General features: G+C 44.0%; 1 protein-coding gene across 1 annotated transcript in view; it reads right to left on the minus strand.

Annotated features, from left to right (window-relative positions):
- The window catches only part of HEPHL1 (hephaestin like 1), a gene marked incomplete at both ends in the record, with an annotated part of 57,325 nt that extends 52,105 nt beyond the window's left edge, over positions 1-5,220 (minus strand). The window contains one exon of the mRNA XM_080930531.1: positions 5,054-5,220. Within this exon, the coding sequence (XP_080786657.1) occupies positions 5,054-5,220 (167 nt within the window). The remainder of the gene's footprint in view (positions 1-5,053) is intronic.
- Between the last annotated feature and the right edge of the window lie 13,879 nt (positions 5,221-19,099).

Raw genomic sequence — 19,099 nt, forward strand, 5'->3', positions numbered from 1 at the left:
CACGCAGTCCACCAACTTTTGACTGCTCACATTTAAGCTGCCTTTTAGCAAATACAAAATGCTAATTTGTTCAACCTGTTCTTTTTGGAGAGCTGAAACCAACCACTTCTCGGTATAAGATACAACAGGAGCTCCAAGCTGTTCATGGTTTTTAGAAATCTTGTGTTGTTGTGGTGGTGGTGGTGGGGTGTGTGTGTGTGTGTGTGTGTGCAAGAGAGAGAGAGACAGAGAGACAGAGAGTCAGAGAGACAGAGACAGAGAGACAGAGAGAGAGTCAGAGAGAGAGAGAGAGTCAGACAGACAGAGAGTCAGAGAGACAGAGACAGAGAGACAGAGAGAGAGTCAGAGAGAGAGAGAGACAGAGAGACAGAGAGTCAGAGAGACAGAGACAGAGAGAGACAGAGAGACAGAGAGAGACAGAGACAGAGAGACAGACAGAGAGTCAGAGAGACAGAGACAGAGAGACAGAGAGAGAGTCAGAGAGAGAGAGAGAGAGAGAGAGAGAGAGCCACGGTGTACATGTGAAAGACAACCATCTTGATCTTCCACTTGGTTTGAGATAAGATCTCCCTTGCTTACCATGGCATATTCGAGGCTCACTGACCAGAACTTTCAGGAATTCTCCTGCCTCCACTTCCTGTCTCACAGCAGGAGTGCTGGGATTTCAGATGCACATGACCTAATTACATCTGGCTATATGTAAGTTCTGGAGATCTAACCTCAGGTCTTCACACTTACAAGTCAAGTATTTGCCCCTCAGAACCATTTCTCCTGTCCAAGTTCACAACTTGGACAATGGAGATATAACAATGCCAATAGAAAAGGAACTTAAAGTTGCTGTTCATCCAAGACCAAGTACTAATGAAATGAAGCAATCCCCTTTGTTCTCTGCAATCCCCTCTGCCACCTTCCTGTTCCCTCTATCAGCCTTGCTTTCGGACAGGTGAACATCATAGGCCCTGCACCTAGTCACTTTTCAAACACTGCTGTACCAATGGGCTGCTGTGGTGACAGGAAGACAAGCTTTCTCTAGTACCTCCTCCAATGCTGAGGCTTTGACAGAGCCCAGCCAGCATCAGGACCAAGTGCACCTCACATTCATAGGCAGTCCTGCATTCCACTGGGAAGAAGCCGCGCACAGTGCTAGCCTAATGAGGCCTGTGGTAAGAACGCTGGCTTTGACTAAGATGACCCACTCAGCTCCATTAAAGGCCAGGCTTTCCCACTGAAACACAGTCACACCTTAATTAAGTTCTTTATGAGGCCCAGCAGGCCTGGCAGAGATGGATCAAAATGCTGACAGTGACGCCAAGCAAATCAAAGGAACCAGTGTCCCCATTCCACCCAGGGAACAGGGAGAGCAGCGCACAGAGACCACGTTTCTAAGTAAGACACACTTCTGACATCCCGTATTTTCTCGGAAACATGGGTGATTGACAGTCCAAGCTGTATTTTTTGAACACTGTGACCAAACAGAGGCTTGACTGTGGGGTTCCAAATGCCTTTGCATTGCTGAATACTTGACATTTACTCTCTTTTCTCCTATTAATTTTTTCCAATTTTTCTTATCCAAAGGGAGAGCAGCCAGAGTAGCTACATAGAGAGAGAGAGCAACTTGTTTTGACTCCAGACTTGGAGGGTCTAGCCTTTGGCCTGCAGCACATGGTATAGCCACCAGCACAGCTCTGTGTAGTGAGAGGGGTCAGTGAGCTGGACTGTTCTCCTCTGTCCTCAGGGAGCTCAGACTTTAGCCTTAGAGGTAAGGGGAGAGAGGGAAGAACAGCCCGTGTGTCTGTGGAGGACCTCAGTCCACTTAGAAAGGAACCAGACTAGATCCTCGCAGGGCTGTAGGACAGAACTTCATAAAGAAGGAGTTGGCAGGTACAGAGTATGGGAGAGAAGCTGAGAAGTAGGTCAGCAGTTAAGTGCATACACTGCTCTTACAGAGGATCTGAGTTCGGTTCCCAGCAGCATGAGGGCGGCTCACTACTGCCTGTAACGCTAGATCCAGGGAACCCATGGCACCGGACGGAGCCTGTACATGTGCATACCCACTACACACACATGCCCACTACACACATACATGCCCACTACACACACACACATGCCCACTACACACACATGCCCACTACACACACATGCCCACTACACACACATGCCCACTACACACACATGCCCACTACACACACATGCCCACTACACACATATGCCCACTACATACGCATGCCCACTACACACGCATGCCCACTACACACGCATGCCCACTACACACGCATGCCCACTACACACACATGTCCACTACACACACATGCCCACTACACAGACATGCCCACTCACAGACTCACATTCTTTTAAAAGTCTACTTATGAAATACAGGGAGAACAAATAAAATAAGATACAGAGCCCTCCCAAACAACCACATAGGTGCACTTTTATTCCTAGGTCTTCTAAGCGTTCAGTTTCAAGGCTGGTGGGAATCTGTCTAGAATGGAAAGCCAGGTAGAATTTTTTTCATTTGGTTTTAAAAATAAAATGTGATGCTCAAGTGATGTTAGGGATTCATTTAAGTTCTGTCCTTAGCCATATTTAGAAAAATAAATACATAGTACTGGTATTTGCACGGCAAGTTAAGACAGAAGTCAAGTCTAGATTGTTTGTCAAGATTGCTTCCCTGTGGTGAAACATAAGGTACTTGGCTCCCTGGGTCTTCTGAATGCTAAACATTTGTCTGAGTACCCCAACAATGGCCTCCCAAGAGGGAGTCTGTCCATCCTGCTACAGGGACTTGTTTTGGCTTTAAAGATACAATAGGATATTGATGCTGTACTGGTTCTGTGGAAAGAAAGGTTATTCAATATAAGTGGGTGGGCGTTCTCCTCTGTTGCCATGGTGCTTGAATGAGTCCAGAGTGTGAATGACGGGCTCATCTATGTCCCTCCATCATGGCCTGGGTATGTCTTGGAGACTACAGTCAAGTCTGCCAACTACAAAGATACTCCTTAGTGACTCTCCCTGAGCCACCCACCACGGCCTATAACTCTTTAGTAAGCACCATGGTTCATCTGCATTTCCCTTTCAAGAGATAGCCACATCTCTTCACAAAGATGACCCTCTGTTTAAAAAAAAGCCTCCTCGAAACCCAGTATCATCAATGTGACATCACCATGTGCCAGCTGCTTCCAAAGCTAGACACCCATCTATATGGAGATAAAACTAATGGGAGGCTGCCCCATGCAAATCTGGTCCACAGAAATGGCTTCCACACCTCTAGTTTCTTTCTCACCTAAGAATTATCATCCATGGCCTTGCCCTTTATTAAAAGCACCTTCTTCTTATTGAGAGACCCCCCCCTTTTCTTCTTGTACACAAGTTTATGGAAATTTAGTCTTGAGCATTTACGTTATTTGGAGGTTTTTAAACAAATGCAGGAAGCCGTTGTGGCCACTGACCATTCAGGACCATTTTCAGCTTTTCTCTGAGAAGGCAGCAAGTGAGATGAAACGCACTCTTGAAGACTTTTCTAGAAAGTTCATGCCACTAAGATCTCTCTCTTCCTTTAAAGCTGGGTTTAGCTGGGGAAGAACCGGTCAACATTTCCAAGAAGAAGGTTGCAAGGAAAGAGGAACGTGGGTCCTGGGACCCAGGCCAGGTATTGGATGAAGCCACTTGCCTACTAAACCACATCAAGGAGTCAACCTCGGAGCCTCCGGCAGGTTTAAGAGTCCCTAATACAAGTCCTGGGTCAAAAAAACAGACAAAGCCCACAGCCATACTGGCCACATCGCAATCCATGCACATATCTGAACAGCCTCGTGCCCTGTAGCTACCCACACTGGCCATTTTCCAGCGACCTCTCTCCCTGTCAGCAAAGCTCTAATTTCAGAAATGGGGAACTTTTTAATGTCTTGCTCATACGTTAAAATCCACTCCCGTGAAGGACAGAAGTCAGAGGACAAGAGTGTATCAAATACTCTCTTTGAAAATAATCCAACAAAAACTTTCAATACAAAGTGAAAGAAAAAAAAAAAAACCCTTTGTCCACCACACTGGAAGAACCCTCATTTTCTTAAGAACAGAGGACAGGACTGTCATCATTGTGTTAGAATGGCGAGAAGCTGAATATCAAAGTCAACTGGATCTTAGGTTTTCTCTCTAGACAGAGAGAGCTGACTCTAGAAGATTTACTGGCAGACCCTATGCCATTCCTGAATTTAAACAAATAAGCTCTTCTTTAGAAACAGAAAGTAGATGTTGAATATAATGGGCTCTGTGTATCAAGAAAGGAGTGTAAATTAAGTTGCCAGATCCTAAACACTGAGAACCCTCAGAATTGAAAGCACACTGTCAAGTCTCCAGAGCCAGCAGGTGCCTCAGAGGGAGACCTCAGAATAAGTAAGATGTCTAAGCCCTGGACAGGAGGGAAGCTAAACTTAAAAGCCAGAGATGCTCCAGTACCACCTTCACTAAATGTTTCGTGAGTTCCGGCATTGAGAAGGCGTTGGTCTTTGGGATGAAGGGACCAAATGGATCAGAGAGTCAAATGGCTCAACAGAGAAAGACCCACTTCAAAGTAGGCTCACAGGAAACTCTTCAAATATGGCCACTTCTGTTATAACCACCTGTATTTTACATCTTACATCACCAAAGGAAAGCAAGACTATATACAGACAGTAAATACAGCTCGTTCCTAAAACATAACTAAGAAAACAGCTCTGACACTTAGTCCTTGAATTCTCACAAATTTTCCTTTGTTTTTCTTTCTAACAGAGTTCCAACATCCTCTAGAAGCTGCCAAGAAAAAGCTACTATTCAAAGCACCTGGTCGTCTCTTTGCAATCAAGAATAGCAGGTGGCTCAGAATATAGAGAGATGAGACTTTCTTTCACAAGTCACAGACGCACCTGGGTTCGGGATCTTCAGGCAGAAGTGAAACCTGCCTTTCCATCTAGGTCAGGTCACCTCCATCATAGCTACATAATGAACACAACCTCCCTGACCCAGAGTTGCAAAGAGGTCAAACTGGGGAGTCTGTGGGGACCCCGAGTTCACTCACTTGTCTTCTGAGAAACTCTTCCCAGTAATAACATCCTTCCCTTGCGGCACATAGTTCCAATACTCTTCCACAATCCCAATGTAGTACGTTCTGGTGACTGCACCAACCAGTCCAAGCAGACACAGGAACTGAAGAAGGAAGCAGCCACCCGGCTGCTTCAGAAACATTTGTGGATGTAACTCCAGCAGGCAGCCTGCAAGGGAGTCAACCTGGTGATCCCTCCCCCTCAGTTGGAGCGAGTTATAAATAAGGAATGGACTGACCTGGCCCCTCCTCCTCAGGTAGCGTGGGGTTGGGACATGGGCGGACAACTTGTGCAAGCAGACCTCCCTCAATGGGAGAGTTGCTATGGCAACAAACTTGTCAGTCACCCAAGAGATGTATGAGTGACTTATTCATTCACTGCCAAGCTACACAGGCCTGTTTCTGAGAGTTTTGGTACTCTGTTCTATATGAGTCATTTGTCTTTCCTGGGAACAGCAGGGAAACCACCTGAGAGATGGGTTCTCCCCATCCTCCTTTTCTCCATACCTATTTCAGAACTTTGTACAGTTGGAAAAGTGAGCTGGCCAGAGTGGACCATGAGGGAATAGTCCAAGCTGTGGAAAAAGGTCTGATCTCTGTTGGGATGGCAGAGGGGATGATGTAATACCTTCCAGCTTGTTTTATGAGGCTACAGGAAACACTCATGTCAACGCATAAAGCTCTAACCGCACCATAAACCCCACTACCAACCCATTAACTTTCTCGTCTCCCCGAAATGCTCTCAGACCCCACCAGCAAAGCTGAGGGGCTTGGCTGCCCTCAGCAACCAAGAACTGAGACTTTGATACCTCTAAGTCACTCATCTTTTCTCGGGGAGTAAACATCAGAGGAGGAGATCCCCTCCAGACCACAAAGATCAATTTCAGCAGCAGATCTTTGAGTAAAAGGCAAAGAGAGTGCTTCCCCGCACGCCTAGAGCGGTGACCTAGAATCTCCGTGTTGAAAGAGACCGTGCCCAGCCTTGAAAGAGAGACAGCCGGATCATTGCTCAGGGCTGCTCCTGAGCCAGCAGCTCCAGTGTGAATTCAGTGTGAAGTGAACGCCCTCCAGGGCTCTGAAACCTGGACAGACTTGGACCTGAACCGAAGCCCCGCTGCCAACCAACTTCACAGCACTAGGGCATCAACAGATTGCTCCAAGGCTCTGTATGTGAAGCAAGACTGAGGACCTCTCCAAGATTTAAGAGGACAAGGTCCGCAGGTGCCTGCCTCCATCCCCACACAGTGGAAGGTGCTCGCTAGCCGCTGAAGTCCTCATCCCCATAGCACCGAGAAACCATACAGTACTGTCCTGGGTCTCACTTTACTCTGGTTTCTCCCAAAATTCTTTTCTTTCTATTTCTCTTGCCAAAGTTCTACCCACCATGCCTTCTGTAAGACAAGCATGCACCATAGAGACTCCACAGCATGATTTTATATATTATCTCTCCCAATAAAATGTGCACTGCTTACACTGTTGCAAAGCAAAGTACTTCAAGCCTTAGATTTATCAACAGCACCCCTCAATAGAACAATTTCCACACCTTATTTTTTTTCATTCATATCTACTGGCTTTATGATTCTGGAGGCTTCCATGCATTTAAGACAGTTACAGCCACTCTAGAGAACTCCCAGGGTCACTGTGAATACCACCTTGACAAAGAGGTGGAAATGTCCCAGCCAAGCACATTCTTGTTTATAATCTAGATCGGGCTGCTCTGAAGCTGCCACAAACCCTCCCCAGACAAATCCCGTGGGATAAATTCTTCCAAACAACAGAAACAAGAAATATGAATGGTGCGTCAGAAAGAGAAGAGTTAGCTTCCTGGGCCATGGTGGGCCGCTGTGATGCTGTCTTTGATTCAAAGCCATGTCTCCAGAATGGCTCTTGTCCAGTCCTACCATCCAAGAGGCAGGAGACCCAGAGTTCAAGGCCAGCTGCTCCGGCTACACAGATAATTCCAGGCCAGCCTGCATAAAAAGGGGGAGAGGTGGGCAGAGCTATACAAGGATAGACCAGAGTTGCTACAGCAACATACAGTCGACATATTGAGCCCTTTATAGAACAGAATGTAGTCACTGAAGGACAAATGACAAGGGTCTGTTTCAAACGACAAAACAGGATTCCTGGAAAATACTTTGAAAACTTCCTACCCCAAGGCAATACATGTCCAAATGGCATCTATATGTCCTAAAGAAAGAAACCTGGCCTCAAAGGATTCCCTAATACCACAGCACAGAAGAAAACATATGCTGTGGTTACAACAGATGTACAGAATCCTGTTAGAAAGCCTGTGAATAACATTCACTTTCATCCCCGCTGGGCATAAACATAGCATGAAAGTTGTCACATCCTCGAATGGATGGAATAACCCCCCTATTCTCCTCAATAAACTCACCGGGCTTTATCTGCAATGACAGAATACCACACACCTCTCTGGAACACAGGTATTTTATTTATTAACACTTTACACGAGTATAAAATGGATTTTGATCTTATTTACCCGATTGCCCCCTTGTTATCCCCATTTCTTTTTGAACCTTTCTTCCTAGCAAGTCCTCCTCCTCCTTTCAAGTCTGAGTGTGAGACCCTGGGCTTAGGGTTGACTACATAAACAAGAATGGTAGTTGATTTGCCGGAACTCAGGCAGCACCATTAAAGAAAAAGACTTCCCTTCCTCTAGTAGCCAACAACTGGTTCCTCACAAGTAGGTGGAGCCTGTCCTTCTACTACCCATGATTGAAAGTTGACTGACAGGTATAATTCTTAAAGCTCACGGTGTTTGAATAACATGTTTGGCTCAAGAACAGCCAAATCAGACCTGTCCTGTTCTAGGTAACCTTAGCTGACGTGTCCTTTTTACATTGATTGATTGATTGATTGATTGAGGTGAAGTGGACAAGATGTAGCCTTGGGCGTCATGAAACTTGCTATGTAGACCAGACTGGCTTTTCACTCAAAGAGAGCCACCTGCTTTTGCCTACCACATGCCCGGTCTGAGGTATCCTAATAACCTGTCTTAATGTTACCTGCATTTTTTAAAGAAATAGGTCAATTCTCCTTCAGAGATTCTGACCATGACCGTCCATCAGCCCAATCTTCTCCTTGCTACAGAAGACAGTAGCAATCCAGTCTCATCAAGACTCTGGCTTACTCGGTAGAGCCTCTTCATCTCTCATATGGAGCCCCAAATTCTGAGCTTCTTTTACCAGTGCCAGAGTCAGCTTGCCAATGTGGACAGAACCAGGTATCTCCATTACTTGAGAGTTTTAAGTGGCTCCTGTGGCCTTCAGTACAGGGACTAAAGGCCTTGAGTTGAGTGTACAACTGATCCTGACATGGTTCCCAGGGACAAGGGGATTTCTTCTCATTCTTACTCCACTCTGCTGGCAGCCACTGTGCCCTTCATCTGTGCTCCAATCAGAGCAGAGGCTATTGGGCATGCATTTATTCCAGGGCACAGTAATCACTACAATCTAGTCATCTGCCTTCCCACACACATAGCACAGACTTCTTATGGGCAAAGACTAAGTGATGTTCATTCCTGTGTCTCTGGAGTCTGACCCCGTAGACACTGGTAACTTGGTGGAAGCATGCATGTGTGAATAAAAAAACACTGCATACCTATAGAAATGCAACTGCATGCTATATAGCATTTTATATGAGTCAGCCTAGACAACAAACAGAAACGGATTTAACAGAGAACAGCCTGGGACCTGCAAGCCTGTGTGTGCTGTCACAACAGGTCACATCAGCTCCTGTGTGAGGCTGAAGTTGAGGTTAAGTCACCCTCCTTCCCTCCCGCTATCCCTCCTTCCCCCCTTCCTGCTTATTCCTGGTATGCTGGGATTGAGCCCAGAGATTTATACATGCTGAGTATGTGTTCTCTAGGCACCTAAGAGGATCCCTTTAAATAGGAAAAACAAGGAGACTTGCAAAACAATTTTTTAATCACAAACAAAAATTCATCCCAAGGTATGTGAAATGGGGTTACCAGTATCCTGTATCAACCACAGAAAAATAAATATACTCTGGAGACTATGAGGGGACTGCCACATGCATATTTGCTTGATTGCAAGAACAGATGGCAGGAGACTGCCACAACCACGCCCTAGCACAGAAGAATACTTCTGCAGGAACATCTGCCTAGCCATGGTCTAGTCTCCCTCAGCTTGGTGCCACCTCTTACATAACGTCACTGTTTCCTCCCATGATAGGGTGGTCTGGCCCTGGCCTTGGCTTTCTGTCAGCCCAGTTCTACACCATTCTGAGTGTGGTGATCTGGGGTATCAGCTCAGATTTGAGTCTTGACTCAGCTGTTTTCTGCATTTATGATCTTCCTGGAGGCTTAAGTAGTCATTCACCTCCCTCCGATTTAGTGGGTAGTGTCTCCCACACAGGGTATTAAGTTTGCACAGTTTCTTGGTTACTTTTCTATTGGTGTGACAGCATACCGTGACCAAGACAACTTATAAAAGAAAACATTGAATTTGGGGCTTATACTTCCAGAGGGTTAAAGTCCGGAATCATGGTGGTAAAAGAAAAATGGCTACAGGGACAAGAACAAGAAACAACTGAAAGCTTACATCTGATCCACAATCACGAAGGCAAGAAAGGTCTCACACCACACACACACACACACACACACACACACACACACACACCCAGAGAACACCACACACACACACACACACACAGAGAGAGAGAGAGAGAGAGAGAGAGAGAGAGAGAGAACCTTTGAAACCTCATAGCCCACCTCCAGTGACACACCTCTTCTAAGAAAGCCACACTTCCTAATGCTTTTTCTGAACAGTTCCACCCACTGGGACCAAATATTTAAACATATGAACCTATGGACACTTTCTCACTCAAGCCACCATAGACCGGATAAAAGAGAGACAGGAAGTCGAGCGGAATGACTTTGCTCATACCCTTTCCTGGAAGGAAACACTAGTGTCTCACAAGAAGCGGCTTCAGCCCAAAGTAGACCAGGCCCTTGCTGGGCTGATGTCCCAGCAGACGTGCTCTTCACGCTGGGTCGAGGCTCTTGGTTTCCGGCACATACGCATGGGCCTCTCCTCACAGACTCCAGGCTCTGTTCTGTAAAGTGATGGAAGTAACTCCGTTTTGAGTCTGGCAACATTCGTAAGAGTTCTCTCATTTGCTTATTACACTACCCTTAGGGTTCTGACAGGTGGGGGTGCTAAGGCTTGGACTTTCTCACCAGGTACCTCACACCCAGAAATGATACAGTCCCTTTCATCTTCAAAGCCACCTAGGAAGGTGTGCAGTAAGAGAACAAGGTGGCAGAGACTATCCACAGGTGCCTGCTTCAGGCCACGGGTGGGAATCCACTCTCTATAAAGAAAAATGGGCCCTGGCTATACACCTATCCACTGTAGAGAAACAACACCATCCACTCCCAATAGTCCAGATAAAACCCCAAGGACCACAGAAAGTCACAAACCCTCCACAAACATACCACTCTGCCCCATCCTCCATTTTACTCCCTGCCTCCTCGAACCCCGCCCTCCACCCCCAGGAAATTCCTTCACATCTTCTCCAATCCTCCTGGGTGCTTCCTCAAGTCCCAGCCACGCCTGGCACACCAGCCTCCACCCGCAGTTTAACCACTCCTTCCTCTGGCTTCCTATGCAGTGGGCGGGCTGGCTTGCTCTCCCAGTCTACCCCCTTGATGGCTTAAGTACCACTCTCCCTTGCACACCAGTGTCTCCTAGGAAACAGCATCTTCCGGTTCTCCAGCATCCACCCCTCCAGAGCCGGAGGTCTTAGTTTAATTCAAATTTGGGTTCAGCACTGGAACCACCCAGTCTCCACCTGTCAGCCTCTGGTCTCCCCCACCCCACCCCCACCCCTATGACTAGACTCTGCTTAACTAGTGGAGTGCTATTTCCCCAACCTTCCGCCCCAACTCCCCTGGGGGTGGGGGTGGAGGAGATAATTTCCTCACCCTGACCCTGTGCTGCTGTCTTCTCCAGGCTGGCATTGAAGAGCCAGCTTTGCCCCATCTTCACACCCCAAGCTGGTACTGTCATCTTAATCTCATACCTGACTTTGCAAACTAAACTGACTCAGTACCTACATGCAGAGTCTCCAGTACTCTTATTATGAAGAGTTCCTCACACTAGGGAAGGACCTGGAGAAGCCTCACATCCTATAAGCCCGAGGCAAACCACCCTGCAAGAGACTAAAGAACACCAGCTTTCAAACCAGAAGAGCAGAGAACAGGCCCTTCTGCCTCTGCAACTCTTCTGTCCACAAAAGCTTTGCAGCCTGGGGAGAGCTCCAGGCCCCAGCACTCTGTGATGTGTGACCATGAGGAACTGGACAAAATCACCCTTGGGTACAGGTCAGCGCAGCCGTAAATAAACCGCTGTGTGTCACCACCATTGCAGTTACTGTTCTAGTACTCCAATGTCACAGTGCCACAAAAGAAGCAGCAGTGTCACTGGAAGGAGCAAGCTGGTCCTTGTGACCACCTTCTGGAACTGGACTCGGAGCAAGCCACCGGTCTCTAGAACAATCCCTGAGTGCCTAACTGATCTGCCAGTCCTGGAGCACAAGTATTCCAAAGAGGAACATGGAAACAGAGACCAGATCCCAAGGGCCGTGTAAGTTCCTGCTTGGGCTCAGAATGGCTGGCTAGGATGGCACAGCCAGGTCCAAACACCAGACAGAAGACATCTTTGAGGAAAGTACTCAGAGCAAGGGACTCCAGGACTTCAGTTTAGCACAGGCCCTCATCATCTGGCCGCAAGGATAACACACGGATCATGCCTTCAACTCCCCTTTGGAGTCATAGTTTAGGTTTATTTTCTTATTGATGAGAACAGAGCAGAAACAGGAAGATGCCTGGGTTTGACAGCCAGCCAGTCTAGCCAAATGTATGAGCTTTATGTAGGTATAGTTCAGTCTGTGGCCTGCACGTGTACACTCACATTTGCACATACAAATGAGCACACACACATACACTGAAAATATTCTTTAAGATATTATTGCAGCAAGTGGAAGCTGTGTGAGCTGAGGTCTCCCATGGACACAGATTCCCAGGAGAGGCACGTGTGGCCATCAAAGCAGCAGCTGTTCTGGAGAAGAGAGTTTTATTGTAGGGACTCATCTTCCAGCTCTCAGGTACGGGCAGGTACGTACAGGTAGCACCAGTTCTGGAACATAGCCAAGACTCTGCCTGGCCCCATCACTGCGGCTTAAATTCTACCATCAGAGAACTCTTTCTCTGCAATAAGATGAACCTTGTAAAAATTTTAAGTATCTCACCGTATTGATCTCACTGGTGTGGCTGCCGAGAATGAATGAGTTTATTAGGTCTTTTCCCATGAATAGGATTAGATTGAGAGGAAGAGCTGAGGGAGTGTGACACACATTAAGACAGTTTCAAACGGGGGGGGGGGGACGACATGGAGACAGTCTAGGTCAGAAGACACACCATCAGCTCACAGGCTAACTTCAAAATATTCTATTGGACTAAAATAATATCCAGTGACAACTCTGAACTTGATTTCCTTCGAGGACATGACTCTTAGAGCTCATCACAGACCTTACCATGTCTCTTGTGTTTTAGTCTGCAACACTAGTTCATGGGAGTCCTGAATCCCAGCTCTTTCAATCCCAGCATCCTCTACTTACCTGTTCATTCTCTCATATGCTCATCATGAAGTGTGTACTGAGACTCTGGCCAGGTAAGGAGATGGGCTGACTGCAGGGTTTGTTTACTGGGTTTTGTTTGGTTGGTTGGTTTTGGTTCTGCCTTCTCCTCCAAATACAACCCCCTAATCTCACTCCCCAGCTCTGTAGCAAACCACCTGCTGCAGCCTCCCCTCCTCTCCTGCCTCCATCTTCAGTGGATAACACAGACCTTGCTCTGCAAACTTTCTCCCTGCCCATAGTTATCACTTTATCCCAACCTCCAACACGAGCAGGCATTCTCTGGGAACCCAGGGAACCCGCAGGCCACTCCATCCAGGAGCCAGGGAAGCAAGCAGCCTAACTTTGGACTATGGATTATTTGCTTGTTTGTTTATCAGGAATACTGGAGGGGAGTGTGTGCTAGTTGTGGGGAGGTTTGGAAGTGCCCGGCCATTGAGCAAGTAAGGCACATTAAAAATAATACTGCGGGCTGGAGAGATGGCTCAGCGGTTAAGAGCACTGACTGCTCTTCCAGAGGTCCTGAGTTCAAATCCCAGCAACCACATGGTAGCTCACAACCATCTGTAATGGGATTCGATGCCCTCTTCTGGTGTGTCTGAAGACAGCTACAGTGTATTATACATAAAACAAATAAATTAATTAAAAATAATAATAATAATGCTGCATACGTATGTCTTTCATTCGTGAAAGAGCTCTTGGGCCAGTGCACAGCCATGTTCACACCTGCCAGGACTTTACAATGGGCCTTTAAATATTTTCTTGTACACCCACCTGGCTCTGCCTTCCAAGTACTGGAATGAAAGGGATGCATCACCTCCACCTAACCTGGCTGCGTCTTAACTCTCCCTCCTCTTCTTTATATTGGATGCTTCCATCTCATCCTCAGCTCTGTAGCAGACTACCTGTTCTGACCTCAAAGCTTCTGGTGGAAGAATCTGCTTTCCTTCCTCCTATGGATCCTCCCAGGCACTTCCCAACACAAACACCTACACCAATCCCATTTCTAAATGTCAGCCCCTAACATCTAGAAAAACATCTTATCCAGAACCCACAGTAGTCAAATCTAGCAGTATCCCAGAAGTCCCTACCAGACAACAGCCACCTCACCCTCCAAAAAAAACAAAGACAGCAACAGAAACCAAGGAACAAAATAGTCATTCAACAAAGTCAAGATCAGAAATCAGTACCCAGAATTATAATCTTTCCTACTCAGATGCCTAGACACCAAAGTAAAAACAAAATCAATAACAGCCAAGACCATATCTCTCTACTAGAACAACCCAACTACATCGGGTGAGGTCCTTAAAGAAGAAATGAATAAATCCCCTAAAGAAATCTATGGAACATAAACAGTGGACGGTATGCATAAAACAGTTCAAGATTTGAAAGAGGAAACAGAATCAGTAAAGAAAAATGGAACTGAGAGAAATCTGGAACTGAAATTTAGGAACTCAGACAGGAATCTCAGAGGCAAGCCTCAGGAACAGATAAAAGAGAAGGAAAGAGACTCTCAGGCATTGAAGACACAGTAGACAAAAATGTTAAATCTAAAAAGCTTCGAGCAGAAAACATCCAGGAAATCTGAGACACTATGATAAGTCCAACTCGAAGAATAATATGAAGAGTGGAAGGAGAAGAAACTGAGGGAAAGGCACAGAAAATATTCTCAACAAAATCATACAAGAAAGTTTCCCTAACCTTACAAAGGAGATGAAGGTACAAAAAGTACATAGAACAGCAAACAAACTGGACTAGAAAATAAATGTTCTTGGCATGTAATAATTAAAACATTAAATAAACAGAAGAAAGAAAGAATACTAAAGGCTGCAAGGGGAAAGACTGAGTAACATATAAAGGTGGACCTACTAGAATAACACCTGGCTTCTCAGTGGAGACCTTAAAAGCCATAAGGGCCTAGACAGATGTGTCACAAAATCTGCGAGACTACAGATGCCAGCCCAGACTGTTATACCCAGCAAAACTTTCCATCACAATAGATGGAGAAAATAAGATGTTTCGTGATAAAACTAAATTTAAGGAATATCTCTCTACGAATCCAGCCATACTGAAGACACTAGAAGAAGAATTCCAACCTAGAAAGGCTAATTACACCAAGAACACACAAGTAATAAATACTCTCAAGCCATCATATCAAAAGAGAGAAAATACACACACATGCACATTCTTACTCACACACACACACACACATACACACACACACACACACTCACACACAAGGGGCACACATGCTGACACAACAAAATAACAGAATCAACAAACACTGCTCATTAATATCTCTGACATCATGGTCTCAATCCCCAGTAAGAAGACACACACCAACAGAACAGATGGGAAAACAGAATCCATCTTTCTGCTGCACCCAGGAAACGTTCCTAACGCCCAGGAAAAAGAGCAGTCCAGAGCAAACGGATGAAAAAAGATGTTCTAAGCAAATAGACTTAAGAAGCAAGCTCATAGAGCTTATTGATATCTGATAAAATAGACTTTAAAACAACATAATCAGAAAAGATGGGGAAAGGCACTTCACATTCATCAAAGGAAAATCCACCAGGTGGACACTGTAATTCTTAACATGTATGCACTAAACAAGGACATCCAAGCTCATTTAAAAAAAACAAAAAAACACGGCTACAGCTTAAATCACATGTTAACCCTCACACACTGATACTGGGAGACTTGATATCCCACTCTCTCTAATAGACAGGTCATCCAAACAAAAACCAAACAAAGAAATGCTGGAGCTAACTGACAAATTAAACTAAGTGGACCTAACAGATATCTACAGAATGTCTCACCCAAACCCAAAACAATATACCGTCTTCTCAGTACCTCATAGAACCTTCTCCTCATCTGACCATATACTCAGACACAAAGCGAGTCTCAGTAAGTACAAGAAAACTGAAATAACATCCTGCATCCTAATTGACTACCATGGATTAAAGCTGCAAATCAATACAACAGAAACGAGCCAAAGCTTACAAACTCATAGAAACCGAACAACTCACCAATGGATGAAAGGTGGACCAAGACAGCAATCAAAAAAAATAATAAAGACTTTCTAGAATTAAAAGAAAAGGAAAATACAACATACCTAAACCTGTGGAACACATGAAGATGGATCTAAGAGGCAAGTTCATAGCGCTGGGTGCCTATTTTATAAGAAAACAAAATGAAGAAACCTTTTACTAGTAACTTAACAATGTACCTGAAAGATCTAAAACCAATACACAAATAAATAAACCATACCTGAAAGAAGTGGAAAACAAGAAATAAAGTCAGGGCTGAAATAAAACCAACAGGCATCAGTACATCAGTAATTGATGAAACAAAGAGTTGAATCTTTGAGAAATTAATACAATTGACAAACCCTTAGCCAAAAGTTGAAAAAGAATATCCAAAGTAACAAAATTAGAGATGAAAAGAGAGATGTAAACAACACACAAAAAAGAAACACAAAGAATAGTAAGGACATACTTTAAAAACCTGTATTTCATTGAATTGAAAAATCTAAATGAAAATAATAATTTTCTGGCTACATACTACTTATCAAAGTTAAATTAAGATCAGATAAGCAAATTAAACAGACTTAAAACCTGTAGAGAATTAGAACCAGTCATTAAACATCTACAAATCAAAATATCTCAGGGCCAGATGGTTTTTAGCTTAGAATTTTACCAGACTTTCAAAGAAGAGTTAATGCAAATACTCCTCAAATTATTCCACAAAACAGAAACAGAAAGAACATTGACCAATTCATTTTATGAGGCCACAGTTATCTTGACACCCAAACCACATAAGACCCAACAAAGAGAGTTGCAGGCCAATTTCCCTAATAAACATAGATGCAAAAATTCTCTATAAAATGCTTGAAAACCAAATCTAAGAACATGTCAAAAAGTTCATCCACTGCAATCAAGTAGGCTTAATCCCAGCATGCAGGAATGGTTCAACATATGTAAATCTATAGAAGTAACATAAATTTAATAAATAATAGATGAACTGGAAGGAAAACATGCATGATCAACTCATTAGATGCAGAAAAGATCTTTGATAAATCCAACATTCTTTGTGATAAAAGTCCTGGAAAGATTAGGGAAACAAGGAACATACATCAATGTGATAATGGTAGTTTACAGAGAGGATATAGCCAACATCGAATTAATTGAAGAAAAACTCAAAAATCAATTCCACTAAAATTAGGAGAAATACAAGGCTCACTCTCTCCCTACCTATGTAATATAGTACTTGAGTCTTAGCTAGAGCAATAAGACAACTAAAGGAGATCAAGGGCATACAAACTGGAAAAGATACATTCAAAATATCTCTATTTAAAGATATGATAGTATATATAAGTGACACTAAAAATTCCACTGAGAAACACCTATAGCTGATAAATACTTTTAGAAAAATAACAGGATATAAAATTAGCTCATAAAAATCAATAGCCTTTTTATATCAAATGACAAATGTACTTAAGAAGAAATCAGGGAAGCAATACCTTTCACAATAGCCTCAAATAATATAAAATATTTTAGGGTAACTCTAACCAAGGAAGCGAAAGATTTGTATGATGAAAGCATCAAGACATTGAAGAGGGAAACTGAAGAAGATATCAGAAGATGGAAAGATCCCCCATGCTGTTGAATCAGTATGATTAACATAGAAAAATGGCACCCTATCAAAAGCATTCTACAGATACAATGCAATCTCTATGAAAATCCCAACATAATCCTTCACAGATCTTGAAAAGACAGTTTTCACTTTCATATAGAAACACAAAACCTAGAATGGCTAAAGCAATCCTGAGTAATAAAAGAATTGCTAGATGTATCATCATCCCTGACCTCCAATTATACTGCAGACATGTCAATGGCACAAAACAAACATCCTGATCAATGAAACGTAACTGAACAGGGAAATATAAACCCACACACCTGTGGACACCTGACTATGAATAAAGAAGCCAGAAATACATATTGGAAAAAAAGACATTATCTTCAACAAATGGTGCTTGTCAAACTGGGTGGCTGCTTGTTGAAGAATACAAATAGATCCAAACTTGTAACCCTGCACGAAACCAAAGGCCTCATCATAAAACTAGATACACTGAAGCTGATAAAAGGGAAAATGTGGAATAGCTTGAACTCATTGGTGCAGGAAATGACTTTCTGAACCAGACACCAATAGCTCAGACACTATAATTAACAATTACAAGTAGGGCCTCATGACACTGACAAGCTTCTGTACCCCAAACGATGGCATCATTGAGACAAAGCAGCAGCCTACAGAATAGGAAAAAATATTTTACCAACTACACATCCTACAGGGGACTAAAATCTAAAATATATAAAGAGCTTTAAAAAACTAGATATCAAAAAACTAAATAATTCAATTGGGAAATGAAGTATAGTTCTAAATGGAATTATTAGTAGAGGAAACTCAAATGGCTAAGAAACAGTTAACAAAATGTCCAGCGTCCTTAGGTATTAGGGAAATGCAAATCAAATCTGCTGTGAGATTCCATTCTACACCTGTCAGAATGGCTAAGATCCAAACACAAATGACAGCGTGTGCTGATGATGTTGTGGAATAAGAGGAACACTCATCCATTGCTTATGGGACATCAGTGTGGATGTTCCTCAGAAAGATGGGACTAGATCTACCTCAAGATCCAGCTATACCACTCTTGGGCACATACCCAAAAGACATTTCATCCACCACAATAATATTTACTCAACCATGTTCAGTGATGAACACTACTCACAATGTCCAGGAACTAGAAGCAACCTGGATGTCCTCAACGGAAGAATAGATAAAGACGGTGTGCTACTTTTACACAATGGGGTATTACTCAGCTGTTTAAAATAAATGACATCATGAAATTTGCAGGCAAATAGATGAGACTAGAAAAAAAAATCTATCTTACATGAGGTAACCCGGATCCAGAAAGATGAATGTGCTATGTATTTGTTGATGTGTGTGGATATTAGCTATTAAGCAAATGAAAAACAAGCTACAATCTATAGAACCAGCAAGGTTAAATATAGAAGAAACTAGAGGGGGGAACACAAAGATCTCCCCAGAAAGAGGAAATAAAATAGATTTGTGGGTGAACTTGGGGAGAGGACAAGAATGGAAGAAACCAAGCAGGGAGGGGACATGGGGTTGAGGGAGGGACTATGGGAAGAGACAGCTAGAGTGGGGGGCATTTGTTGGGTGGTAAGGAAACCTAGTGCAGTAGAAACTTCTAAGCTCTATGAAGGTGCTCCTAATCAAGTCCTCAAATAGTAGGGAGACAGAATCATAGCTGACCAC

This window comes from Micromys minutus (assembly GCF_963924665.1).
Source record: "Micromys minutus genome assembly, chromosome: 16".
Classification (NCBI taxonomy): domain Eukaryota; kingdom Metazoa; phylum Chordata; class Mammalia; order Rodentia; family Muridae; genus Micromys; species Micromys minutus.